This window comes from Ambystoma mexicanum, chromosome 2p, assembly GCF_040938575.1.
Source record: "Ambystoma mexicanum isolate Mex_15411 chromosome 2p, UKY_AmexF1_1, whole genome shotgun sequence".
Lineage (NCBI taxonomy): Eukaryota > Metazoa > Chordata > Amphibia > Caudata > Ambystomatidae > Ambystoma > Ambystoma mexicanum.
This window is the reverse complement of record NC_090923.1, coordinates 1,295,237,926-1,295,264,525: the sequence shown is the minus strand read 5'-3', so window position 1 is coordinate 1,295,264,525 and position 26,600 is coordinate 1,295,237,926. Positions and strand designations below refer to the sequence as shown.

Here is a 26,600-nt window from a genome sequence, read left to right as displayed (position 1 = left end):
ACTTGGCTAGGTCTATCCATTACCTTGTCCCTCATAAGGAGTGAGCCGTTCTAAAAATGAGGTGCCCGTAACAATGTTACTGGCACCTTTTCCTGCCCGGCTCACTCAGAGTCTGCCTGCAGGGTGCTGTGAACTACCACAGGCCTGGCCTGCCGGTAGTTCAGACCCCTACCAGCAGATAAGTCACAAGCACCGGCACTTCAGTGTTCCCATTCCGATGTAGTCCTACCAGAAACGGTAAGCCGAGGTTGCCGGTAATCAACAACCTCCTAATGAGGGCTCTTGTCTTTCCGAGTCAACCTCGTCAGGTTTCTCCATAGCCACCTTCTCAGTATACAAGATTCAACTTGTCAAGTCTCTTCATTAACTGTTTATCAACTGTGAGGAACCTGAGGGCGTCCTCACTTCTTCTCCCCCTTGGTCCTCCTCTCAGGTGGCCAGGGAAAGGCCATCGCTTTTGGATCCCGGCCCTGGGGGTGGGTATGCAAGAATCACCTGGGTGGAGGGAACCTGGGGCGTGGGGGAGAGGACGTCTTTGGGTGAGATATGGTATCCCCCTTTCCCTTGTCAAAGTGAACCCTATATCCCCCCTACCTTTGTAGGCTATCAGTCTTTGTCCCTTCCTTTTGCCCAAAATGTCCTGCACCCATTTCACCCTAAGACTGGGATGAGGAGTCAACAACTGGGAGTTATGCACACTTCCATTCATTCACACCACTTTGGTACTGAGACGAGGAGGAGGGCTTTGGAGGAGTTCCATTTTAATACGCAGGCATGTCCAGCTAATAGGTTTAGAAAGTCCTGCTGTCCTCCCTGCCCAGTGTCCACAGCAGGAGCTGTGGGGCACCAAAGTCTACCGATCGGCGTAGGTCTTAAGAGAGCGTGAAGTGCTCTCAATAGCTCCCGCTGAGGAAGAGCGGAGCTACGCGCTGCAGGATTCCAGGGCAGCGAGCACTGCTCTCTGTGCTTCCGCAAAGAACCAGAACAGAGAAGCCCAGAGGAGCGGCCGCATACTGTTGAGTGCAAAGTAGGGAACACTTGTACCGGGGCGCTACAGAAGCTAGAAACGAGCATGTTTGAATGCCGATTGTACTGAAAACTATTACAATTGCTATGGAAGGCCAAACCAAGTGTTTTTGAATACCAAACAAGCTGCAAGGTTTTACAAGTACTTTTGAGAGTTGCAACAAGCATTATTGATTCCCGACGAACTGAAACATATGAGCACATCTGAATACAGCACAAAACAAAACCAAGTGATATGCACTTATGAAAAAAGTGAAAGGATTGAACACCACTGAGTGAGTTATGTGAAATACAAGTTGTGGCAAAGCCAAAAGACTGCCAAGGAGAGTCTGAAATGAGTGTGGGTCAAAGATACAAAGTTGTGGGAGAGACAAGTTGTGGCAAAGCCAAAAAGACTGCCAAGGAGAATATGAAATAAGTGTTGGCCAAAGATGCAGGCGCCCAAGGAACTACAGGTTCAGAGAGAAAACCTGAGCTGGTGCAAACCTGAAGAATACAGAAGCATAGCAAAGCGCCTAGGGTTATCGGTTGCGTAACCTTTGATGGGTGGACTGTGTGGTCCGAGAACCGCACCTAGACCGAGTGATCCCTTGGAAAGAGGCAAGGAAAGCAAATGTACAGAAGCCTGTATTTTGCAACAGTGGCTGAAGTGAATGATAAATGCAGAAATAGAGCAATCTATGTGACCTATTGAAAAGCCTGGATGGCTAAGGATTTGAACTGGTACTGTTTTGAAAGCCAGAAGAGTTTAACTAATGGAAGCTGGAAGAGCTGACTTCTTAGGGAAGGGAACCCCAAGACTTTTTGGAACAGTTGTGAACTTGGGGCAGTGGAAGCTGACTATAAGCCAGAAGGTGGAAGAATCTCAGACTTTATTTTTGAACACTATTTCTTTTTTCATCTTACATCCCTACACATTGTCTATAGTTAGTTGTGAGGGCAAGTATGGGTTTTGGACACAGACAGACGTTTGAGTTGAACTCACTGACAGACTATCCTTAGTTTACTTTAGGTAGGGAAATCCCACATTAGCATAGGGCATGTAAGGCCTGACATTTAAGTAAAATAAAGCGTTTAATCTGCTGTCTGTGTCTTACTTCATGATGCCTTCACACAACATACACTTGCATAGGTCTCTCCATTACCTCAGGAAAGTTAAGCTTAAGGAAAAGAACAAAGAGCCAAGCCACCACAACAAAACCAGGTCCTAAACATCCAGCAGCAGCTTGATGACAAAAATCCTCTAGCCGCGGGTCGGTAAGCCTGCAAACATCTGGTGACACCACTTGCCCACCTCTGCTATTTGCCTGGGCCGGTCTGGTTGCCTCCACGGTTTCCTTTGTGCAAGTGTTTTCTGCTGGCAGCTCTTTTTCTACCCTTTAAGCCACCCTGATAATGCTTTGCCAGGTTCCTCAGAGTTCCTGGTGTCTTCTGTGCTGTTTCCACTCCTGGTTGAATGGTCACTCTTGTGGAATAACCAGTTACTCACCATAGTGACCACCTTACTCCTAGTCCATAGTCCCCTTTCCTCCATACTTATGGGACGGGACCGGAGCACTTTGTAAAAAGCATCACATTTTTCAAAAATGTGTCCTTCCTCTCTTTTTACGCGGGGTAACGCAAACGGCCGTAACCCCGCCCTTCTTATCTCCGCCCAGCGCATCGCCCATCAGTCCTTTTCTATCGCAAGGTCAGAGACCTTTAAGCAATAATAGAGGAACCTTATTAGAGGGGACAGTGGGCGGGCGTATGGAGGAAAGGGGACTATGGACTAGGAGTAGGGTGGTCACTACGGTGTGTAACCTGGTTATACTCCTACATCCCGTCCCCTTTCCTCCATACTTATGGGAGATTCCCAAGCACTCCTCACAGGAACTACGGGTGGATGGAAACCCCCTTACTGAAAAAGGCTTTTCAGCACAGCCTGGCCAAACTGAGCATCAGATCTGGAGCTCAAGTCCAAGCAGTAATGTTTACAAAAAGCTGATGGGGAAGCTCAAGTAGCCGCTTTCGCGATGGTCTCCCAGGGGACATACTTTTGAAAGGCAGCAGCAGCTGCCTTGCCCCGTACCAGATGTGCATGGATCCCTCTAGGAGACTGTAGACCCTGAAGAGTGTAAGCCTCTGTAATACAGGCAGCAATCCATCTGGAGATAGTCGCTTCTGACATCCAGGCAATGCAAAACCCACAGAAAACTGTAGGTATCTCCGATGCGGACTCCAGATCAGGATATGCATATATGCATCCTGGAGGTCCACCACGCTGAGCCAATCGCCCCTCTGTAAAGAGGGCTTTATCGGACGGGCGTGATCATCTTGAATTTCTCTTGGGGTAGCGAGAGATTGAACTGGGAAAGGTCTAGGATGGTGCGCAGGCCAGTCCTCAATGATGGTCTGCCACGCCTCCGAATGAGATGCAATGCGTCCTCCCACCGGGGTCTCGTGCGAGCGCAGAAAACCCTCATTTTGCTGGTTTGTCGGTGGCAGCAGCACCTGAACCTGAAGAGGAGGCTGAGGAGCGGGAGAAAAACCGACTCCGTTGCTGCCTTTGGCGGGAATTTCCCAAAGGAGTGTCAACCCTGCAGGATTTCCGATCTAAAAAAAACCCTGAAACCAGAGGAAGGTCGAGGGTTTGACAACGATCTCTGTGTCCTGAAAGGAGGTTTAAGCAGGACAGACAAGGACTTGGCGGTCTGAGTGCTGTCCTTAGTTTTGGTCAGCTCCACGTCTGTTGTAGAGTGAAAGAGCTCCTTGCCATCGAAAGGCAGGTCCAAAACCTTATCCTGCACCTCCTTGGAGAACTTGGTGGCGTGCAGCCAAGCTTGACGAGAAGTATCCACACCAAGCATAAGGCCTCTAGCCGAGGTGTCGACGTGGTGCGCCGCAGCCTCCAGGAGTTCCTTTGCCAAGACTCTGGCATCCGACAAACCAGCTTAGAAATCTTCCACTTTTCAGCGGGAATAAACTCCTCAAACTCCGACAGACCTTTTGTTACGCTCACCTAGATTCCACAGGGGCGTCGAATGAAGCTGGACTTCTGCAGTTTCCACCAATGTGACTTGTAGCGAAGTGATGATCGACTGCACTTGCCCACTCAGTTTCGTCTGCCTGGCCCGCAAGAATATTTTCCTAAAAGCAGTAAAGGGGATTGGCCACCCATGGTAGAGAGGTTAAACTAACATTATTTCCCCTGAAAACTTACAATATTCCCCTTCATAAAGTCTCACCTTATTGTTTGGAAGGATGAACTCTCCATCCTGCATGGAGTCTAGGGGCGCGTAGAAGGTCAGTTACTTCACTGATCCGAAGGTATTTGGCAGAGTTCCAGACAACAATGACTCCGAGGTAAGTAGTGTGTAAACCGAATGTATAGTTCTTTTAGAGTTCAAATGTCTGATCATTCACTCTTGCTCCTTTCATACCTTTTCCCTTGCAGCGTGATCCAAGGAGTGAGTTTGCCTCGATGGATGAAGGTAGCGCTTAGGTAAGAGTCAGTTTGTACCAAGCACTGTCTAGCAAGTAATATTGTTCTAAATGTAATTAACCAATAGTTCTCTATCTTCTTTGCAGGTGCGGCGCCTTGCCGAAAATGTCTAACGTAGGATGACCAGCGCTGCCTCGAGCGGTAAAATTCCGAGTAAGTATCTTGCGGTAAGTAAAAGAATGTCTTTGCCGGAACCCCGCTCACCTTTTGTTTGTTCTTGTCTTTTCAGATGCTGATGTTTTGGGCGGCGATTCAACGGGTGCTGCACCGGGTCGTGGAGATGCTCCGAAGACAGGCGAGTATGGCGCGGTGCTGCAGCTGGCAATGCAATGCAGTTTATTTTAATGTCTTTTTCCTTTATCCACAGGTTCGGCTGCTCCAGGAAAAGATGATGACCAAATGGAAATCTCCTTGTTCTAACCTTCTTTCCTTTTCTCTAGGATCGGCTCCGGACACAAGACGGGTATGGCTGTAGACTGGATGCTGGACTGCAGATACGGTGAGGGTTACGCTGCTAAGATGCAGAATAACACGAAGCATGTGCTGCTCTTCGGGTGTGGTTTAAATAGCATCAAAAAAGTAGTTCCCAGGTAGGAAGTTCCAGTACCACACCCAAGCAGCAAAATAGTTCCTAAAGTAAAGTAGTCACTTCATGGCCTCATGATGGCCTGTACATGAGTTCTTTGCAGGATGACCTGCATAGTTTAAAGTTGGCAATATGAGCCTGGCACCTACGGCGCCAGGACTGCACCCATATAGCCCCTAGGTGGGGTTTTGAGAATTCCTGTGTCTTCTTGGGTGCCTGTTCCCTGGACGGATGTCTGGGGGCAGGCATTGTGACACCTTTCCACATTTTCATATTCGCCACCGCTAACACCAGTTCTGCATTGGCTTGACGCAGCTGCAGAGCTGAGTTAGCGAAAATCTTCCTCCCAAGGGAATCAAGAATCTTATCTTCCTTGGCCAGAACCTGTGCAGCCGTCGAAGTGGAGGATGACGCAGGTCTGGATTGCAAAGTGGCTGCCACCACTACTGTGGAGGACGGGGGCGGACACAACGCTAACGCCGCTTCTTCCGAAGAATGGAGCCTTTAACGCGCGTCGATCTTATTGACAAACAGTCCAGAGTGTGGCTTCTCCCAAACTTTACGGACCTCGGCCAAAACGCCCTTCTGTAAGAACAAGCCGGTACGCTCCAAAGGAGATAAGGTGAACGCCCTCGAAAGCAGGCCCTCCTGCGGAGCGGGTGCCTCAGGTACTGGAACATCTAACAGACACATAATGTCCAGCACCCGGTCATGAAAAGCTCTAACAGAGCGGGGCTGGTCTTCACTGTCCTGATCTCCCTGTAGATCGTCCAACAGGTTTGGATCAGGTTGAGTCACATTAGGCACCACAACAGCCTTGTCCGCTGGGGACAACGGAGGCGGAGGTGGAAGAGTAGGGCGAGGCCCAGCCAGTAAAGGCGGCGCCGGTGGAGGCACAGGAACAGCAGCCGGGACCGGCGGCGCAGGCGGGCATATCTCCCTAAAGAAGCCTCGAAAGTACTCCTTCATGGGGTCGGAACGTATCAGTTTTTGAAACTTGCCGAAAAAGGCGTCCTCCGCCGATGGCGTGACGCATCGTGCGACTTAGGCGTGACAGGAGGAAGCCTCTCATGAGGGGAGTAATTCCAGGGGCGTAAGGGAGAGGGTTGCCAAGAGGGCCCTTCCCCACTGTTGCCTACATAAATCAAGGGCGCTGAAACCGCCGGCAGAGAGACATTGTGCAGTAGAGGCATCCGAGCATTCCAGTCATAAACTGGACGAAACTGATGTGCACAAGGAAACCGATGTTCACCTGAAAAAGCACCCCCTACACCTAGGGCCGATGGCATAGTTGTAAGGGTTGTATCCAAAATGGCCACCGTGGTTTTGGCGGGAATGGCCGCCATTTTGTCAGCACCTGAGAACTGCGACACGTGTGGAAGTGAAGCAGGGGTCCCCACAAGTGGGTCAGGGGTCTTCATTTTAGCCTTAACACAAGGAACCTCGGCCGAACCGGTACTGTGTGGTCTAGAATGTTTCTGTGACATTATAACAGCCAAACTAGCCTTCAGAGGAAGGACCTCGGCACTCCGTGCCCCCTCAACAGAACTGGGATCATTTAAAGTACGGGAACGATGAGAAAACACCTCACCGACAAGACCTGAACATGCCTCTCAGAACTGTTGGTCACCTTAGCCTCTAAATGACAGGCCTCGGAACAGAGTCTGGTAAAAGCCTCCTCACGAGGGGCCTCAAACTTTAGTTTGGTGTCAACAACCTCAACCGAGGTCTCAGGGCGCACCCCAGTGATTTTACGGGAAGCTCCAGTCAAGGAGACCTCATAGCAAGCTCCGGTACCCGATGCCTCAGTGGAACTGGGCCCACAAACAGCCCCCACAGGAGGGGCCTCGGAATGCAATCCGGTGACAATAGGCCCCTTACGGAAGCCCTCGGAGAAAACTCCGGTAGAATTTTTAGGCCTGGAAGGCACCTCAGGGCCAGCCCTGGTAATAGAGCTATTGACGCTCCTCCCGGACCGGGAAGACCCCGGGAAGGAGTCCCCCGGCCGGGATGCCCTAGAAAATAAAGAACTCACCGGGTGTTTCTTTTATTCGTCGATGATAGTTCAAAAACGCGCTGGGGGAGTACATTGAAAAACCTCCTCCCACCGCTCCAAACGACGTTGAAGCGCCCGGACCGAAAGGGAGTCACAGTAAAAACACGAGTCCCACCGGTGGTCCGGACCCAAACACTCTAAGCACAGAGGATGGGGATCCGCCCTAGCGAAGCGTCGTTGACAATAAGAACAATTTGGAAAGTCTAGCTGAAAAGGCATAGACTGAATACCATGCGACCGCTAAGCCAGAGCAAGAGAGGAGGAACTGGAAGGAAAAAACTTCTTAAGATGCATGTGCGTCCAGTCCCATGCGAGCAGAGAAAAGGACTGATGAGCGATGCGCTGGGCGGAGCTAAGAAGGGTCGGGTTAAGGCTGCATGAGGTATCCCGCCTAAAAAGAGAGGAAGTACACATTTTTGAAAAATTTGATGCTTTTTACAAGTGCTCTGGTCCCGTCCCACAGGACGGAGGAATGTCCCATAAGTATGGAGGAAAGGGGACGAGACGTAGAAGTAAGGCAGATTGCTCTTCTTCTGGGTTGTCTGGGTCTTTGTTGGTGCAGGGTTTAAGTCCCTGGGTGTCTGTAACCTGTAACCCGAGCTACAAGAGCAGACTTGTACTCCCCAAATTGTTTCACTGTTCTGGATCTTTGTTTTCCAGAACTGCTGTGAGTGCTTACATCTGGGCACTAAGCTGGTGGGTTATCCTTCAAAGGTACCCTCAAAGGGCCTATTGGTCCCTTGTCAGTAGTTTCTGGGGTCACCTGCAGCTGTTTACCATACACTTGTATTGGCCCTAATCCTGCTTTTTTTCCGTTCTTCCTGGGCCTTCTGGGTCACAACCTGGAACTGGAGCTCTTTGAGAGGAGCTTCTCTAGCATCCTTATTACTTGGTGAATGTAATATTTTACTGTGTCTAGTGTTCTCTTCTTTTCCACCCCATAACTTATAATGTATAGTGCCTTCCACCAGCAGGCTTACATTTTAGTATTAGGTGTGGGTAGAGTCTTGAATGACCATTATTACTGGTTGTATACATATACTATGTTTAACTCAGTCTTATGTTTTACCCAAAGTACTTATTTGACTTTATAAATATTCTATGTTAGATTTGATAATAAAGTGAATATTTTTGAGCATACCAGTGTACTGTATTCTTTCGGGGTGACTTCTGGAAATTACTGTACTTCACTGCCAGCCTTCCTCCTTATCTTGGGTTAGGCCTGATTGTGCTGTCACAGCTACCATCATTGAAAGGTCTGGCCTACCTTTTGGCCGAAACCCTGTTTTACCGTTAGATAAAATGGCTTCACATCCCTCATCAGAAGGCTATGGAAAAATCTCCCTAACAGGTGCATACAAGTTTGAATATTCATTTACCCAGGTTCAGAGATTTCTGGTTCCCCCACCTATGGCGATGCAGGTTCTTCTGTTCCCAAGTGTGCATATTCCCCAACTTCTTTCTGTATGCCGGGGACTCACATTTCCGGCTTTGGTGACTCCAAGCCTAAACCCATGATTCTGTTTTGGGGGAATATGTGCTCTGCCAGGTTACTGTCTCGTTCTACAATTGGGATTTAGATCTTCTCTCTGTCCACTGTTTGAATACTTTGTATTGTGACAGAGCCTGCTTTCAGGCCCTATCAGGGGTTGGAGGGATCCCAGCCCCTAAAATCCCCTCCTTGTGTCTGGGTGCGGGCAGACCCCCTCCTTAACAGAGAACGCCAGCGGCGGGTTGCAGCGGGCGCCGCCACAATCAGGAAACCTGAGGCTGCATTAGGGCCGCCTTGGGACCGGAGAAGGAAATGCTGGGCAGGGTTGCCAGAGCCACGTCGGATGCAGCCAGTGTCACAGCACCCTGCAGGATGACACGGATTGGAGCGGCATGCATGGCTCCTCCAGGCAGGGAAAAGGGGCAGAACCAGCACCCCGGGATGTGGTGGCCAGGACAACACCGCCCCCGCAGAGAGAGCGAGAGCAATCACGAGACGGCACAGAAGCCTGGAGTACATCAAGGCTCCAGCAGACAGTGTCTACTGGAGCCTGCGCCCTGGAACCACCACTAGCCCACCATGGAAAAGTCAAAAGAAAGGCCCTACGAAGGCCTTACCCGTGAAGGTCCCACCAAACCCACTAAACCACCAGGCATATTAATACAGAATGGCCTCCAAGGGAGCCAAAATAATGGGGACAGACTTCCCTCTGCCAAGTATGGCAGTTTTTGCAAGCCCTTTTAAGCCTTCCCCAAGGTCTTCCCCTGCCACACCCCCGGAGTCAGGCAAGTCTATTGGTCAGAGTAAGTTGGCCAATCAGGGAAGGGGATGGGATATTAAAAGGGTAGTGTGGGAAGCGTACAGTGTGGGTTAGTTGGGTAAGGACAGGAGGAGGAGGAGGAAGACGTCGGAGAGACCAGAGGAGGAGAGTGCAAAATGAATACAGAAGTTGTTGGAGGGTCTGTGAAGTGTTTGTGAGTAAGGAGTGAGTGTAATAGCGATAGAGAAGGAGTAGCGAGGAGTGTTAGCTGGAAGTAGAGGTAGTGGGAGTAGTAGAGGGAAGGAGAGGTGGACTTTGTAGTAAGTATGAGAAGTAGTGGCCATGAAGAAAAAACTAGAGAGAGAAGAGGAAGTAGTAGTAGTAGTAGTAGATGGGGAGTAGTAGCAGTGAGGTAGTGGAAGAGGAGGTAGTAGTGAGAGATAGCCACGGAATACGTTTGGGGGTAAGAACATAGAGGTTGTACAAGCAGCGCAGGAGTAGTAGAGGCAAGGAGGAGCGTAGGAGGGAGGAGAAGGTACCATCGAACTGGGCTGGAAGCACAGCTCAGGGGCCTTGCGTTCCAAGACAACACAGAGTAACACAGGTTCAATTCCTAGTCCTGCGCTTAGAGACATGTGTCTGTTATTAAGCACGTAAAATAGATGAATGTATTCATTGTTCAGAGAAAGCAGGTGGCAGTGGCAGTAAGGCGTGTAGGAATTGAGAAGCAGGAGAGCAGTAAGATCCAATGGTGGCGGTAGAAAGGAGTAGTGTGAGGTCTAAGAGATAATTGCAGGGTAAGAGAAGGGCATCTTGGGACCCAGGGTAGAAGGTCAGGTGAGATAGTGCGTGCAAGTAGAGAGAGCGGCACCGGGCAGAAAGAGGCACCATCCTGAACATCCCTAGAACACTAAGCAGGGCTAGGTTACCCCTAGGGAGATAGTCAGCCAACGCCTTAGGGAAGTCATTCTTGGCTCTGGAAAGAGAAAATAAATAGGTGGCACCGGTCTGTAGCGACTAACTGCCAGTGGGACACCTGGTCTGGGGAAGAACCCACCAACCCCCCACTCCGATTTCTCCGGAGACCACTGCTGAGGTTTCCGGATTCTGTCGGGTACACAATCTATAGCGTTTGGTCAGTTTGAGGGAGGCCCAGGGGTCACGGGTGAAGACGTCACTTTCAGATGCAGGATTTTGGTTTGATCGGTAGTGGTGGATCTCGGTTGCGGGCACCTTCCAGCTGAACACCTGTACGAAAAAAAGATGAAGACTTCTGCAGAGCAGGTGACCTCAGGACACCTTCAGGGAGCGAAAAAGACAGGTTGCAATGGGAGTCAACATGGTCATGTGGTGACAGGCGATCTTCAGTGGACGAACAAAGGAGCAGGCCTGAACAGTTTACGTTGATGCAAGTAGGCTAAAAATGCAGGTGCCGTGTAATACAAGCTGAAACGTTCCAAGGATGCACTCGGAAAGGCGAGGGCTGTGTCTAGGTATCCCAGGAGAGAGCTGGCCTGTTCACCGGACTGGTCCAGGGACACTTCCAAAGGTTCAGAAGGCACGGATCTTCAATCAGGAGTCGAGGCTAGTTTATTCCCGCCAGTCCAGGTGTCAAAGCATAGACAAAGGTCTTCCTTGAGATCAGGCAGAAGAGCACGGATTCAACAGGACTTCACTGGAGTTGGTGCTGGGTAACTGCAGGAGTCATCCTTGGGTTGTCAGTGGCTTCCTCTCCTTCTTAAAGGTCTTGGCTGCAATGATGATCTATAGAATGGCTGCAGGAGTCCTCCTTTTGTCCAAGATCTAGATGGAAGCTCGCCCAGATCCACCAATGGTAGGGATATGCACCATTCAAACTGGCAGTGGCTATCCAATCATGGATAGAAACTTGCCACACATTCTGCCCAGCAACAGACACTCGTGTACTAGGATGTGGACTGGGACGAGGCAGTACCAGCCCCCTCTCCTTTGGCCACACACAGAGACCACCCCATAACTAACGAAAGCAGCAGCTTTCCCAGGGAAAGTGCATTCCATATAAGGCAATTCTGGCCCTGTGAGAGCAGTGAAAAGTCCAAAGAACAATATGACCAAAGGACAGGCAAAATTCTCGTGGCATGGCCATCGTAGAGTGCTAGCCACTCTTAGTAGCCATTTGCAGTATATTTCAAAGTGCATGAGTAAAAGGTGTAAAACGTGGTAGGAAAACATCCACTGACACCAACCCATCCTGGTCATATTGTATTTGTAACCAGCACGTACAGTTGCAAAAGAAAAAGATATAAGGATACAAAGTATCCTAACGAAACTTCACTTTAGGGTGATGTGTGCTGATGACAAAATACAAATAATTCATAAAGAGCGAAATAGTCTCTCAGTACTGATAGTCTTATGGACTGATCAGTTTCCCATAACAATTATCACAACGCACGGGAAGTAAGGCAGACGGCTTTAATTGCCTCCACAATGTCAGGTCACGATTGAACACAAAGCAAAAAGAAAGGGTGTCACATAGAAGTATATGGGAGGAAAACAGCAAAAACAAAATATTTCCTAATATTTTACATTAATCAATGTATTGTTAGTGAACCTTATTTTAAACTGCTAACAAATATTAATCAGATAGAAAGATACTGCAGTGCTAGAGGTTTTCAGACACAGACTCCAGATTCTTAAATGAAAACATACTCTGGGACAATGCGCTGGGCTGGTACTCCTAGCATAACCTGAATTCACTATAAATGTACAACTCGATAAAAATGAACTAGCAGCAATGAACTAGCAGCAATTTCATTCCTGAATTTAGTGTAGAAGAGCCTTGGTAAAATACCAGTACCAGGAGCTACTTTCAACTCCCCTAGACAAATAGTGCTATACAAGCATATCATTATGTCTTTGGGAGTGTACATAAAGGAGCACTGGGGCACATTTAGAAGCCATTTTAAACAAAATGGGTCATATATAGAGCGCCTGGATTTTGCCCTTGTGTGGTAGCGGTGTGAGGTATAAATCAACATAACATAATATATTATAGACGGAAAGGTATGATTTGCATCTCATGTGGAAGCTGGATTTGAGGTATGCTATGTACTAGCTCCTTGTTGCCTAGAGGTAACTCCTGCTTACTGGGTGATGCCCGATGCCCAGTAATTTCTTTTTGCGCCTGATAATCATATCTTTATGTTGATCCCAGATGTGCCGGAAATGCATTTGCTATATGTTAAGCACCCAAATGTGATTAAGCTGTAAGAGCCAGGAGAATGGGTAAGAGAGAGATATATAAATACCCTCAGAAACACTTCCTTTATCTATAGCTCATGTGTACAATTTAAGACAAATACCATACAGCGATTCTGAACAATACACTTGTGGATTAGCATCAGCATTAATCAATGCCTTTTGTGTTATAATGGTGAATCACAGTGTGTTAATTGAGGGTTGGCGACATGAGAAATATTAATAAAAAACAATGACAAACTTCACATAAAAAATGTTGACAGAATGGTGCTCATTTTCACTGGCTTAATGCAAACAGCTCCGATTTAGGGTGATGAACTATTATTTAAAGTGCGCTTGAGACTATATCAAAAAGTACCAATGATTGCCAGCCTGACAGCAGGGAATATTAAAGGCACTTGAATACATGAAAGATACAGTGTGCTAGAAATTAAAATGTACCCAATTATAAGAGTAGGAGTTACCATTAGATATAAATAAAAATGTGGACCATTAAAATACTACTTTGATACTATTTATAGGAGAAGTACGTGTGACCTATATTTTTACAACTTGTGAGATATTTTATGTATTATTGTAATGTTTTGTGATTTGATATGAAATGAAGAACGAATTGTAACTGTTTCATTTTTGTATATGCTGAATGTTGTATGTTATGGATTCTTGTTAATCCGAAATAAAGAATGTACCTACCTACGGCTGCCTCAATGTAGCTATAACGCATCTGTAAATACTAGGATAGTCATCAATGACAGAAAGTAACATCATACGTGGGAACAGGTTAACAAAATGAGCAGAAGCAGAAAATGGAAATACTGCCGAATTTCTGGCGAGCATAAATATTTTAAAATATCTGCCTGCACCCATGGTTTGCAATATTTTACTCCGTAAACCACTGAAGTCATTTCTATTAGTAGTAACAAGTGAATCTGCACTGGTGAAGCATGACATGCATTACTTACCGTAATCGCATTTCTGATGATTGTATCTGCTTAGATTCACATGCTGTGAATACAATCCGACATCCAGTGGTAACCGCGGAGTATTGCATCTTGTCTTTCGGGGACCGAAAAGGGACGTCGGCATAGGCGTGTCTGTAACACTATCCATATCGTGACGTGTAGTGTACCCAAAATCCAAAATCCCTCACACGTCAAGGTCCCTCCGATTGTATTTTTTCTGCCACGAGGGAGCACAAGGCTATAGTGAGTGAGTACATAGAGAAAGTAGTAAGACGTCTATGTTCCTTCCACCCCGAGCGGGGAGGTAGGGAGGGCGCATGTGAATCTAAGCAGATACAATCATCAGAAATGCTATTACGGTAAGTAATGCATGTCTTCTGATGCTTGTTAATCTGCTCAGAATCACATGCTGTGCATAGACTAGCGAGCAGTTCCTGGAGTTGAAGGTGGGTTGTGAGAAGGAACAGTAGAGAAAAGATGTCTTAGTACTGCTTGTCCCACCTGAGAATCAGACCTAGAATGAGTGCCTAGGCAATAGTGTTTTGTAAAGGTGTGTACAGAACTCCAGGTTGCCGCTTTGCAAATGGACTTGAGGGGAACATTTGCAATGAATGCTATGGATGCCCCGGTGCCTCGAGTAGAATGTGCTCTAGGCTTGAAGGGCAGTACTCTCTTAGCAAGAGTGTAACATAGTGTGATGCATTTGACAATTCACCTTGAGATAGCTGATTTAGAGACAGGATCACCTTCTCTACCAGCTGCCACTGAAACGAAAAATTGGTTTGTTTTCCTCAGTGGTTTAGTTTTTTCCAGGTAGAACATGACTGCCCTGCGCACATCCAGTGTGTGTAGGGTTCTTTCGGCAATGCTAGTGGGATTCTGGACAAAGGTAGGTAGTTCAATGGACTGGTTCACATGGAACTTCGATATGAATTTAGGCGCAAATCTGGGGTGCATGCGCAGAACTACCTTATCTTTGTGGACTGTAACAAAGGGGTCTAGAACAGAAAGGGCCTGTAGTTCGCTAACTCTTCTGATAGAAGTGATAGCTACTAGGAAGGCCGTTTTATAAGTCAGGTCTTTCAGACTTGCTTTATGCATAGGCTAAAAGGGAGCTCCCATGAGCCTGGTAAAATCCACATTTAGTTCCCTTTCAGGAGCTGGGTGAGAAATGGGAGGATAAATCCTCTTAACCCCTTCCATAAAGGCCTTAATCACCGGTAACTTCCACCACAACACTTTTTGTTGTGATGTGGTGTAGGCTGATAGAGCAGCCAGATGAACCTTTAGGGAACTGAAGACTAACCCAGTGTCCAACAGATTGGTTAGGTACAGCACAATGTGTGTGGGTGAGAAATCGATGGGATTGACGCCCTTGGAATTGCATTCCTAGCTTCCCCGAGTATGTCTATGCACCTCTGAGGGAGCTGTAGGTGTCCAAACTCTATTACCTCAGGAGCCAAGCTACTAAGTTCAGAGTTTGTGGGCATGGGTGTAGGGTCTCCCCCCTGTCCTGAGACATGTTGTATGGGCAGGGTAGTTTCACTGGTGGGGAGAGGGACATTTCCATCAGGTGAGCAAACCAGAGTTGGCAGACCCACATGGGGGCCACCATTATCATGGTAACTGGTTTCTGGTGCATATTGTGCACTATCTTGTTGAGAAGGGGAGTCGGGGGGGAAAAGCGTAGACAAATTTCCCTGACCATGTTATCCAGAGACCGTTCCCCTTGGATCGGTTCTGGGGGTACCTGGAGGCATAGTCATGGCAGTGGGCGTTCTCCTGAGTAGCGAACAGGTCGATCTCTGGGAAACCCCATTATGCAAAGACGTTGGACACAATGTCTTCGTGTAGCCGCCATTCGTATTCTTCGGGCAGAGGAAAATCTCTGCTGAGCCCATCTGCCAAAAGATTGAGTTCGCCTGGAACATGTTGGGACAACAGAAACATCTTGTATTTGGGAGCCCATATCCAAATGTTTTGGGACAGCTTGGATAGCCCTGGAGAGTGAGTGCCCCCCTGTTTGTTCAGGTAATACATGGCTGTTGTGCTGTCTGTTAGAATCAGCACTGTCTTCCCTTGTAGTTGCACCTGAAAGGCCTTCAAAGCCTTGAACACCGCTAATAGCTCCAGTAAGTTGATATGGTTGGACGCTACTTGAGGGGGCCACACTCCGTGCGCTGTCTGCTGAAGCAGGTGAGCCCCCCACCCTGTGAGAGATGTGTCTGTCGTGGGAGTGGCTTCCACTGCAGGGGTGGTGAAGGTCTTCCCCTTCAAGACGTTTTTTTTTTCTTGACCACCACTGCAGAGAGAGAACAAGGGCTGGCGAGACAACTACCAGATCTTCCCATTGTCCGCTGGCCTGACACCACTGGCCGTTGAGCCACTCTTGCATGGGACGCATGCACAGCCGCGCGTAGTCCTAGCAAGCGCATAGCTTTGCGCACCGTCACCTCCCGACTGGCCACATACTGAGGGATCTCAAAAAGCATGTTCTGAACCCTCTCGTTGGAGGGGAAGACGAGATCGTCTTCCATCCGAATTAGAGCTCCCAGAAATTGTTTTGTTTGACTGGGGACTAGACTGGATTTCTTTTAGTTGATTGAGAAACCCAGACTGAAGAGAAGATCTACGGCTTTTTGGGTGTTCGAAAAACATGTGTCGAATGAGTCCCCCGTGATGAGCCAGTCGTCAAGGTAAGGGTAAACTGGGACGGACAGTCTGCGTAGGTGTGCTGCAGCCACTGCCAGGACTTTGGTAAATACCCTTGGCGCCGAGGCAATGCCTAAGGGGGGTACCTTGAATTGGTAATGCCTGTCCTCTATCATAAACCTTAGATATTTTCTGTGCGTTGGCAACATTGAAATATGAAAGTATGCATCTTTCATGTCCAATGTTGCCATGTAGTCCCTCTGTTTCAGCAATGGGATCACCTCCTGTAGTGTTACCATGCAAAACTTCTGGGGTTTTATGAAGTTGTTCGCTGGGCATGGGTCTAGAACAGGGCGCATGGTGAGGTCCTTTTTGAGTACAAGGAAGTACACTGACTAAATACCCTTGTTTGCCTGAAGAATAGGGAAGGCTTCTATGGAGGCCTTTCTCAGCAGTGCTTCCATCTCTTGATTCAGGATCTCCAGATGGTCCGGTGAAAGGCGTCGTGAGCACGGCGGTCTGAATTGTGGAGGTCGGGGGAATTCCACGCAGTACCCGTGGGTGACCGTCTTTATGACCCACTGGTCTGAAGTTATCCGCTCCCATGCCATGAGGAAAGATGTTAATCGCCCCCCGACCAGGGTGACATGGGAGGGGACCTGGATCTGGTGTTCATTTCAGACCAGAGGCTGCGGCTCCTCTGGGATTGGGGGTGTCTACCTCTGCCTTTGCCGCGTCTCTGACCCCCTGAAGGGTAGTATGCGGGGCTTCCTGAAGTTTGTCCTGTGTTGAAATTCCCTGTGCCATAGTTGTTTTGACCAGCACAGGCTTGCCCTCGAAAGGACCGCCGAGAGTCATTACCTCCCTGGGAGGAAGGTTTCTGTGTGATCTGTTGCAGAGACTTAAGAGTCTCATATTCTTTTTTAGCTGTTTCAAAGGCCTCATCCACCGCTTTCCCAGAGAGGGTAGATTCCTCAATGGGCTTATTGATGAGGGAGATTGTGTCTTCGGTTTAAAACCTGAAGTACGCAGCCAAGCGTGTCTTTTAAGTAGGGTCTCTTGGGCCAGAGACCTGCCTGCTGTTTCAGCCGTGTCCAGGGTGTTTTTGATCACATTCTGGTTAACTTGTCTTCCCTCGATTACAATGGAGAGAAGCTTGGATTTGGCGGGTTCAGGAACCTCTTGGAGGTCTTCCTGGAGCAGGTTCTACGGAGCGTCAGCATAGCTTGCCAATAGTGTGGTATTATTAGCAATCCGCGTAGTGTATGCGGAAGCCGAAGTGACTCGTTTGCCTAGAGCATAGTCTTTTGGATTCCTTGTCCGCAGGTGCTTCCCCCGTGGCAAGGGGTACCCCTGCCCTTTTCCGGGTGGTAGTCACTACCAACAGATCTGGGATGGAATGCCCTCTAATGTATAGAGGGTCGGATGGAGAATGGCGATTTAGTTTTTCCACTCTTTGGTTCACTGCCCGAGTTTGAGCTGGTGATACCAATGAGGGGGCCAACCTGCTCTTGATAGAATTAAGGAGGTGGATGGGTTGGCTAGATGGAGGCTTCTCCTTAAGGATATACTCTACAAAATCCTGCTCAGGCACTGCCTCTTGAGTGGAGATTTGAAAGTGTTCAGCTGCTTTTTTCAACATGGAGTTGAAGGCCATTTGGTCATCTACAGGTGAGGCCTGGTGAGCCGGAGTGGACGGAGAAGAATCTAGGCACAAAACATCAGTGTCCTGATCTTGATGTGTCCACGGGTCTGTTCCTTCCTGCTGGGTTTCTTCCCAGTTGTCTGTGGTACCCTGCTGTTCCTCCTCATAATTCTGCAGGAATGAAGCTTCTTCCTCTTCATTATAAATGTCCCTATATGTATCCATGTGGACAATGTCTTCCTGCTGGACAGGGACAGAAGGCTGATCTTCTTGAAATTGAGAAGAAAAAAGGAGGTTAGGTTCTACCCGAGATCTTTTCGGGGATGGATGATCAGAAAAACTGATAATCATCTCCAGCCGATCCATACACCCTTTGAATTTCTGTCTAGTCCATTTAGAGGACCCAGGTGGACCCACGGGAGTAAAAAACTTTGTTTTCTGCACAACGGCGCCAAAAAGAGTCTCTTAGGGTGTCGGAAAGAGGCTCTTGACTATCTTCATACATATCGTAAGAATCGGGATCCCAAACCGCATCCGAAGATTTTTCCGCGGTTTGTCCCATGATTTTAGGCGGAACCGGGGTAACACCCACCGCCGCCGTAATTCTTTCGATGCTGTCTTCGATAATCGCTGAATCGGCGTGAGATAGTTGCTCCGATGGTCTATCGGTAGGTGTATTACCTTCTGCGGTGCTAGAGGGCCTGCGGTTGGTTTCTCAGCTAGAGGCCTAGTCATAGTTTTTGGGCCTACCGTGGCCTTCGGGACCGTCGCAGCGTCGGATTTCCACGCTTCGACATGTGAAGTTTTAGGAGTAGCGCCCTTACTAAATTTTGGTTGCCCAGTCGCAAGACGCTGCTGCGGATGCGGGGAAGGCTTTGGATCTGAGCGATCCGAGGAAACAGTCGAAATTTTCGGCGGCCCTGTTGGCGCTTTCACCTTTTTCGACAAAGACATTGAAAACGGTGTAGGCATTGTCTTCTTAGTGTGATGCGTTTGTACGCCCCTGTCGCCGGGTGTTGTCCCTGAAACGAGATCAGAGTCAGGCCTTAAAGGGTCGGGGAACGGCATGCGGACCTAGAAGTGTCCGCCTCGAGGACTATAACATTCGCAACTGATGTTTGGTCATCCGAGGTGCCCCCGTCACTCTCAGCGGGTGTGTCAGTGGGGGAAGGGGGTTCCACCCGCGACATACCGTACGCGGCTCACCGCTTTACAAGGCGCTCCTTGAGGGTCTTAGGCCGAAGGAGTTTGCAGGCCGCACTCCGCTTTTCATCGTGCTCTAGGGGGGAAGACAGGCGTTGCACGTCCTGTGTTCGTCCTTCCAAGGATATCTGACCCTACACTTAGGGAAGAATCTAAAAGGAGTCCTTTCCATAGCCAAAGGGAAAGATGACCAGACCAAAAGGGTAAAGAGAGGAAAGGAGGAAAGACATACCAAAAATATGGCCACCCCGACCCCACTCTCCCTACTGTACATGTCGGCCAAAGGGCCCGACCACGTGGAAAATCCAGCTGCCGGATCCTAGGCGCCGAAATCCACAGCCGTAGACGAATCCCCCGCAGTCTTCGTCGAAGATGTTTTTGTGACCGAAGTGACTTAACAGGGAATAACCGACATGTCGGTATAAGATAGACAATGGGCCTCATTACGAGTCCGGCGGTAACCGTGCCTGAAATTCCGGCAGTTTACCGCCAGACTCGTATTACCATTCCGCCTCCATGATTGCCGGAATTACCGGGGCATTACGACCCCGGTGACCCGGGAATTCCGGAGGCAGAATTCGGTAAATCCCCATTGAGTCCTATAGGACTCGTTATTTCCGGACCGGGTGACTCGTAATGAGGCCCAATGTCTCTGTAAGAGCTCGCTATAGGGTAACCAGTTATCTGGGCAGAAAAAACAATCTGAGGGACCTCAGCACGTGAGGGATTTTGGGTACAATACATGTCACAATAGGCATAGTATTACAGACACGCCTATGCCGACGTCCCCTTTCGGTCCCCGAAAGACAAGAGGCAATACTCTGCAGTTACCACTGGATGTCGGACTATATGCACAGCATGTGATTCTAAGCAGATTAACAAGCATCAGAAACATTAATTATTCAAAAGACATTGCTGTTCAATGGACCAATTGCCAGCAACATGTATTAATGGACTTCGTGGGGATCGCAAGGAAATTCCTAGTACCTAGAGTTAAAGGAAAAAGGGGAAAAGTAATGATTATGACTGAATTTCTTGATTTTCTAAAGGAGCAAAGACTCACCTTATTATGGAAGCTAATGTGGATGAAATCTCGGTATTGTAACCCTGTGGTTTGTAACATGGCTCCGAAGTGGCAATTCAGAGTATCGCCCCCAACAATGTCATACTGTTGGCTTCTGCTTCTACAGCTAAGGAAAGAAATAATAATTGAAAAGAGTCAAATCATTTACGATACTTTCAATAATACTGGTAGGTGCAGACTAGTCTGAAAATATTTCACAAACTGTGCATCTAAGAAATAAAATGTTATTCACTTGCGTGGCTCTTGTAATCTCAATCCCACATTCCCTTTCCTCCAAACTTTCTGGATGTTACGGCCAGTGCAGGAGGAGAACAGAGTACTTTTAACCAGATAAAGTATTTTTATTTAAAGCAAAAGCTTGGCGACATGAGTGGATGTGTCCAGACTCGGCGCTAACATACCCAAATTCAATTACATTTTCACTTGGTCTATACCGAAGGAGCTATAGAGACTGCCTGTCCAGTGAACAGCCACCCAATCAGGGGATGTCATGGCATTAATTGGTAAAAATATGCCAATGCTCTACAAAGGCCCAAATTGTTCTTTCGGCCGCAGAAAACTTTAGAAAAAAGAAGTTTGAAGCACTTCAAAGGAAAACAACAGCACCTCACTAATCCTACGGAGAGAAAACACGAATTACAAATGTGGTCTGCTTGAGGCATTAGTGAGCCATTTTACAATATGGCTGTGCTCTGTGGGAGCACTTCTAAAATAGCTGCCCAAATCAGCAATTGTACTGCTTCAAACCTCACTTTATTACTCCCAGAAGCAAGCACACTGCTAATCGGCGCTGGTGAATCTGTGGTCAAATACCGAGATATCATGGATTGACTGAAGTGCACACCTCTCCAGAGGGCCGGTCGCCATTATGTGAGGTTTGTGAGCCCAGTCTAGCCAAGTGCCTCATATCTAGTGCGTCAAACACACATGAATATGCACTCGGTCACATTCCAGCAGGCCAAGAAAAATGTCACACACAGAAAGAGATGTTGGAGCAGAGGCAATTGTATACCTGCATGCATATCTAGATCATGCTCATTTTATCTGCTGACCATCAGCAAGCTTTCCTACATGAAGCCCTTCTGTTACTCTTATTTTCAATCTGGCAGTTGCCCTGCTCGCATCCCCAACTCTCAGGGCCGGCCCTAGGATTTTCAGGCTCCTAGGTGGCAAAAGATGTCTGAGGCCCGGCAGTTTATCTAAGTAGTGACATCACACAAATTACAACACTGAAGGAGTCTTAAATTATCATGGGGATCTTAGGAAGTTGCTTCAAAACAAGTTTCCAAGAGTAAACTAAGGGACAAATAAATGTTGTGATGTCCAGTAGATAAATAGTCACTGTAATTATTGACATACCTGGCAATAACATGAGCAAGGCTTTTATCGAGTTGTGAACAGTGCGATCTGAATTACTTCTAGGGACCTCTAATTTTGGTAGATAAGCCACAGCGAGATAACATGATATGTCTGGGAGCACACCGGTGGTTAAGTAGCCATGCCAGGATTTAAGACCAGTCTGCAACACAGGTACTTGTTAACATCTTCCGAGTTGTAGTTGATAGACACATTGTTTGCAGCAGTGTCTTTTGCAAATTTGATTTGAAAACATTATCTGATTGTGGAATGCTGTGCAAAAACGTGTGTTTGTGCTTTGCTAACTAAAATAAAGTGTGGTTTTTGCAGCAAATTCAGGGTTGCTTTCATTTGTATGGTTTATGTATTTGTCCACATTGCCCAAACTTGTATGCATTTAATTGAGAAGCTACAGATAAGAATTATTTTGGTGTCAAAAGAGAAGAAATTAATATAAGCAATGTTTTTATTATTTTTAAAACATAAGGTGAGCTACACAACGAATAAATTGGGCCTCATCACAAGCCTAGTGGTCCGGAAATAAGGGTGCCGGTAGCAACGTACTGGCACCCTAACCGGACCACCAGACTACGAGTATGCCTTCCAGGGGCCGTTGCTCCCGGCAGGTCTGCCAGCCGGGGGCACCGGCCCCTGCAGGCATGGTTTTCACAGAAGCACCGGCACCGTTAGCACCTATGGGACCCCACAGGAATGGGGACTTAAACTTTCCGCCACCTAATATCCTGGACTACTGGGAATTTCCCTGTGGCACCAGGATATCAGGTGGCGGAACAGTGTTACTAGTTCGGTGGAAACCTGCCGGTAGTACCGGCGGGTTACCGTCGAACCCCTAATGAGGCCCAATGTCTCTTACTGTGACTTCAGGCTCCAAGAACATAGGCTAAGTGCTATAGAGGAATCGAAGCAGATGCTATTTACCGAGACGGTCTTGCGGCAGTGAGAGTAAGCCATTTCGCAGGTCTTCAAATCTTAGCAAAATCAGCAGAGTTACAGCCCAGGGAAATAGCCTTGCCAGTCTCCTGACAAGCACCTTCTCTTCCAAGATCCCTGGAAAATCATGCCTCGCTTGCACTATGCTCCTTTCAACAATACTCGGTTTTATAAACGTGGCTTGAAAAGTACACAAATCATAAGAAAGTACTCATACAAATATGTAAATCCGTATAGAAATATGCTAAGGAAAACGTGTGTGAATTATGTAATATTTTAACCCCATTTTGAATGGAAGACTACAAATGCCAGAATGCAATTAATCAGAAGACTCACAAGAAAGGATCATGTGTAAAAAGGTAACCTGGTTGTTTTTCATTAAAGAATAAAACGTTTAGTTTGTCAAAAAAGAACATATGAAAATAAGGAAGATAATTTAAAACTTTTTTGTGTAATATATTATAATTGTCTTGGAAGAAGGCACAAATTTCAGCAGGAGTAGTGCTTTGGGTGTGAACTTAGAATACAAATGGCCTGTTTTCAATTCTTATCCCCAACATGTTAAGAATGTATTGTCCAAAACAATGGTTACTTAAGGGAACCTCACTTATAAGTAGCTTTCACTTTATGCTCTGCCTGAACAAAGAACATGATATGTAGTGAAGTATTTGTGAGGCTACAATGGGGTGGATATTTGTCTCCAGAGCGACAATGCCTAGAGAGGAAAGTATGTGGGACCGCTATGGCTATAAACATCGGTGCCATACTCAGTTACGGAACATGTGCTATCAATTCCTTGAGAATACACTGTGGCAAATCCAGGGAGATTGCCACTTCTCCCCAAGGAGAGCCATCCCGTTTGGAAAAAGGTAGGTGAGCCTGTTACGCTCAACACTCCCTAGGGGACAAGGTACGCGGGATCCCTCTGGAGGTCACTCTCCGATAGGGGATGAAGACCCAGCAAGAGGAATAAGTCACCCCACCCCTACTAATACCTTTGTAGGGCAAATCACAAAATGTGCACGCACACCTAGACATTGGCTAGTGATATTTGACTCTTGGTGAGTAAGAAATGGTGTACCATGCGCATCCAAAATCTTGGTGGTGGGCTCTTCTACCTCTGCGGCATGGTCTGATTCTTTTTGGACCTCTACGCTAGGTGAACTTCCCACTCCGGTGAGGGTGGTCAAGAATATGGGGATCTTGCTGTCTGCTGACTTATCAATGCTGCCTCAAGTCAGCACTGTTTGTAAGACTGGTTACTTCTTGTTGAGAGTGCTGCGTACAGTTTTGCCCCTCTTGCTGGAGCGTTTGCGACCACGGGTGGTGACTTCTAATATCACCAGTCGGATCGATTATTGCAATGCTCTCCATTTAGTGCAGCCTCTTGGGCTGATACATCGGTTGCAACTGCTGCAAAATCTGGCCGCGAGGGTGGCCACGGCCTACCCCTCTGGAGCACATTTAAGCTCTGTGCTACGTTCTTTGCATTGGCTCCCAGTGGCACAGAGGATTAAGTTTAAGGCTCTGTGCCTGGTGCATCATTTTTTGCCGGATAAGTTCTCCCCTATATTCCGGCTAGGGTTCTCCGTTCCAGTGAGGCCAATTTAGTGGTCATCCTTAAAATCTGTCTGGGCCGTGTTGGTGGGCGTGCTTTTTCCTATGCAGCTAGTAGACTGTGGAATGGGCTCCCAACTTGCCTTAGAGGCATGAGGAATCATCTCCAATTTAGAAGGGCACTGAAAACTTTGCTGTTTTAGGGTCACTGTCAGGCCCAGTATCTCTTCTTTTCCTCACGCCACGATGCCTTCGGGCGATAGTGCACGCTACAAGTTTGCATAACATCTATAGAATTGAGGTGGCAAGTGACTTTTATATGTATGGCTAGTAGCTTGCAACTTGAATTTCTGTCCCCATCTGTGAGTTATCCAGGAACTAAGTTTTACAATAACCAAATACATCCTTTTGTCCGACTTAGCCTCTGACACTAGGTATGCCTAATCTCCTGTGAAGAACAGGGAGAGATGAGCAAGCCAGCCCCCTGGAGGAGCGTCCCTGAGAGAACCTATCATGAAGGAGCTTAAGCAAGCCACGTGGAGTTTAACCACGCCAAACAGGTAAAAGGAGTTGTCCAGCGAGAGATCAAGAACACCAGTGCTGAGAGGCAGGACCGTGGGCTGCACCAGGAGGGTGCAGATAGATGCAGCTAATGGCTGGCCGGAACAGCCCTGAGAAGCTGCGAGAACGAGGGGGAAGACCCTTTAAGGCCGAAGCGGAGACCGCCACGTAAATGACTCCACACATATCGAGCTGTAGGAACTGGCAAGAAGAACCTGGCAAAGCCGACGTTGAGCCCAGCTGGAAAGTCACGTGAGCAGCTCTGCATGGAGAGCCGGCCCGACTCAATGCTGCTCCCTTGGAGCACCGCTCGAGGATATCGGGTACAACGAGGCTTCAGTGGAAAAGGAGGCGGGCAAAAGAGATAGGAAGGAGAAGCATACCCCACAGCAGGGGAGTGAGAAGGGAAAGAGCTCCGGAGCACACAGAGACTGAGCATACTCCAAAGTGGAGATTTAGAGTAAGAAGAGTCCCAAAGTGCGGAGAGCCTAAGAATGGAATGTCCCAAACCGGGGAGTGAGAAGAACCCTAGAATGGAGAAAGACTAACAAAACCACAGAGTGGGGAGTGGAGAACGAGAACCCCAGAGTGCGGAGAGTTGAGGGAGTGGGGGTGAAAGATTGAAAGAATCCCAGGGGGGAGAAAGACTGTAAGAATCTCACAGTGGGAAGAGACAGAGAGAGACCTGAACTGGGACACATGTATAACCTACCGGCACATTAAGAACTGTCTTATTTTGAACCTTAAACTATGGGTGAAAGCCTTTACTACAAGGGACAGGTTGCGGCCAGAAGCCAGCAGCCATCCCTGCCAAAGCCTTGTTTGCCTGACAAACGCCCTTTTTGACTTTCTTTATAGAATAGGTGGTAGAGTTAGGGAAAAGATTATTTTGCAATGGACTTTAAACTATGCCTTGTCCAAGTCTTGATTCTGACTTAACACAACACCAAGACCCGGAGCGGTACCAGATGCTGGTATATCAGGAAAGATCATAGCAAGGGAGCTTTATGGAAGAATTCTGTATTTGTTTATTATTTGTATCGCGCACCAAACCTTGAGGTAACTGGGTGCTTGAGAAACTTGTAGGCAATGTACAGTGGTGCAGGCATAATTAACAATGATGATAACGATGAAGGACCCTGGTTACAGGTGGGCCGGTGAGTGAGAAAGGAGACAGAGTCAAATACGAATATGAAGAATGCAAGATGAATTAATTCTTAAATACAAATTCTTAAATACACAATGGTAAGTATGCAAGGTATCAGTCTACTGAAGAGGAATGCCTCCTCACATGATAATGGAAGTGCCTGCACTGTTGACACCTACCGAAATGTATCGAACACTTGCTGGCTGGCCAATCCGTTCCATCACACTACGTTAACTGTGTGCAGGGTGGGAAGAACCTGTACACCTGATGGCAGGCTTCCTATTCCAGTCACTTTTCAATGCTTTATGGATTAGATGAGCTGTGTCCCCAGTATTAGTTCAGTTGAAACTTCTGTCACGAATGAGGGGTGCATGTTACAAACCCAGTGGCCCTTTATTGGAATCTTACAGGTGCATGAAAGTTGCAAAGAAAGTGGTGCAAGCTGTGACGATTCACAGGATCTCGTCTCTTCTCCTCAGGGGAGCCCTTCCCTGTGAGGCTAGGTGGTGAGCCTGCTACGCAACATTCTCCCTCTGGGTGGTGGTAAGCGGGACCTCACAGGGATAGACTGCCCTCTTGGGGACAAGGACGCCTGTTCCGTGAAGGAACTCCCTGCCCCACTTCCCCATGGAGCCCTCAGACAAACACTGCCTCAGAAGACACAACCCAAACAGACCTACTGTGTGCTATTGTAATACCACTTGCAATATTAGAGGCCAATACAAATCCACTAGGAAGAAGGAGAGAAGGAGAATGGAGGAGTAATGCTGATCACTACTCTTTGGCAAATAGGGAACACTGTGAAGAGTGGGAACTATGGAGTAAGAAATTATACTCCAGA

At 47.8% G+C, this 26,600-nt stretch overlaps 1 protein-coding gene across 2 annotated transcripts in view; it reads right to left on the bottom strand.

The window, feature by feature from the left end:
• DAGLB (diacylglycerol lipase beta) overlaps positions 1–26,600 on the bottom strand; it is a 948,044-nt gene that overhangs the window by 239,203 nt on the left and 682,241 nt on the right. For both annotated transcript variants that reach the window (XM_069645622.1, XM_069645623.1), the window contains exon 7: positions 20,167–20,293. In XM_069645622.1, coding sequence (XP_069501723.1) covers positions 20,167–20,293 — 127 coding nt within the window. The remainder of the gene's footprint in view (positions 1–20,166; positions 20,294–26,600) is intronic.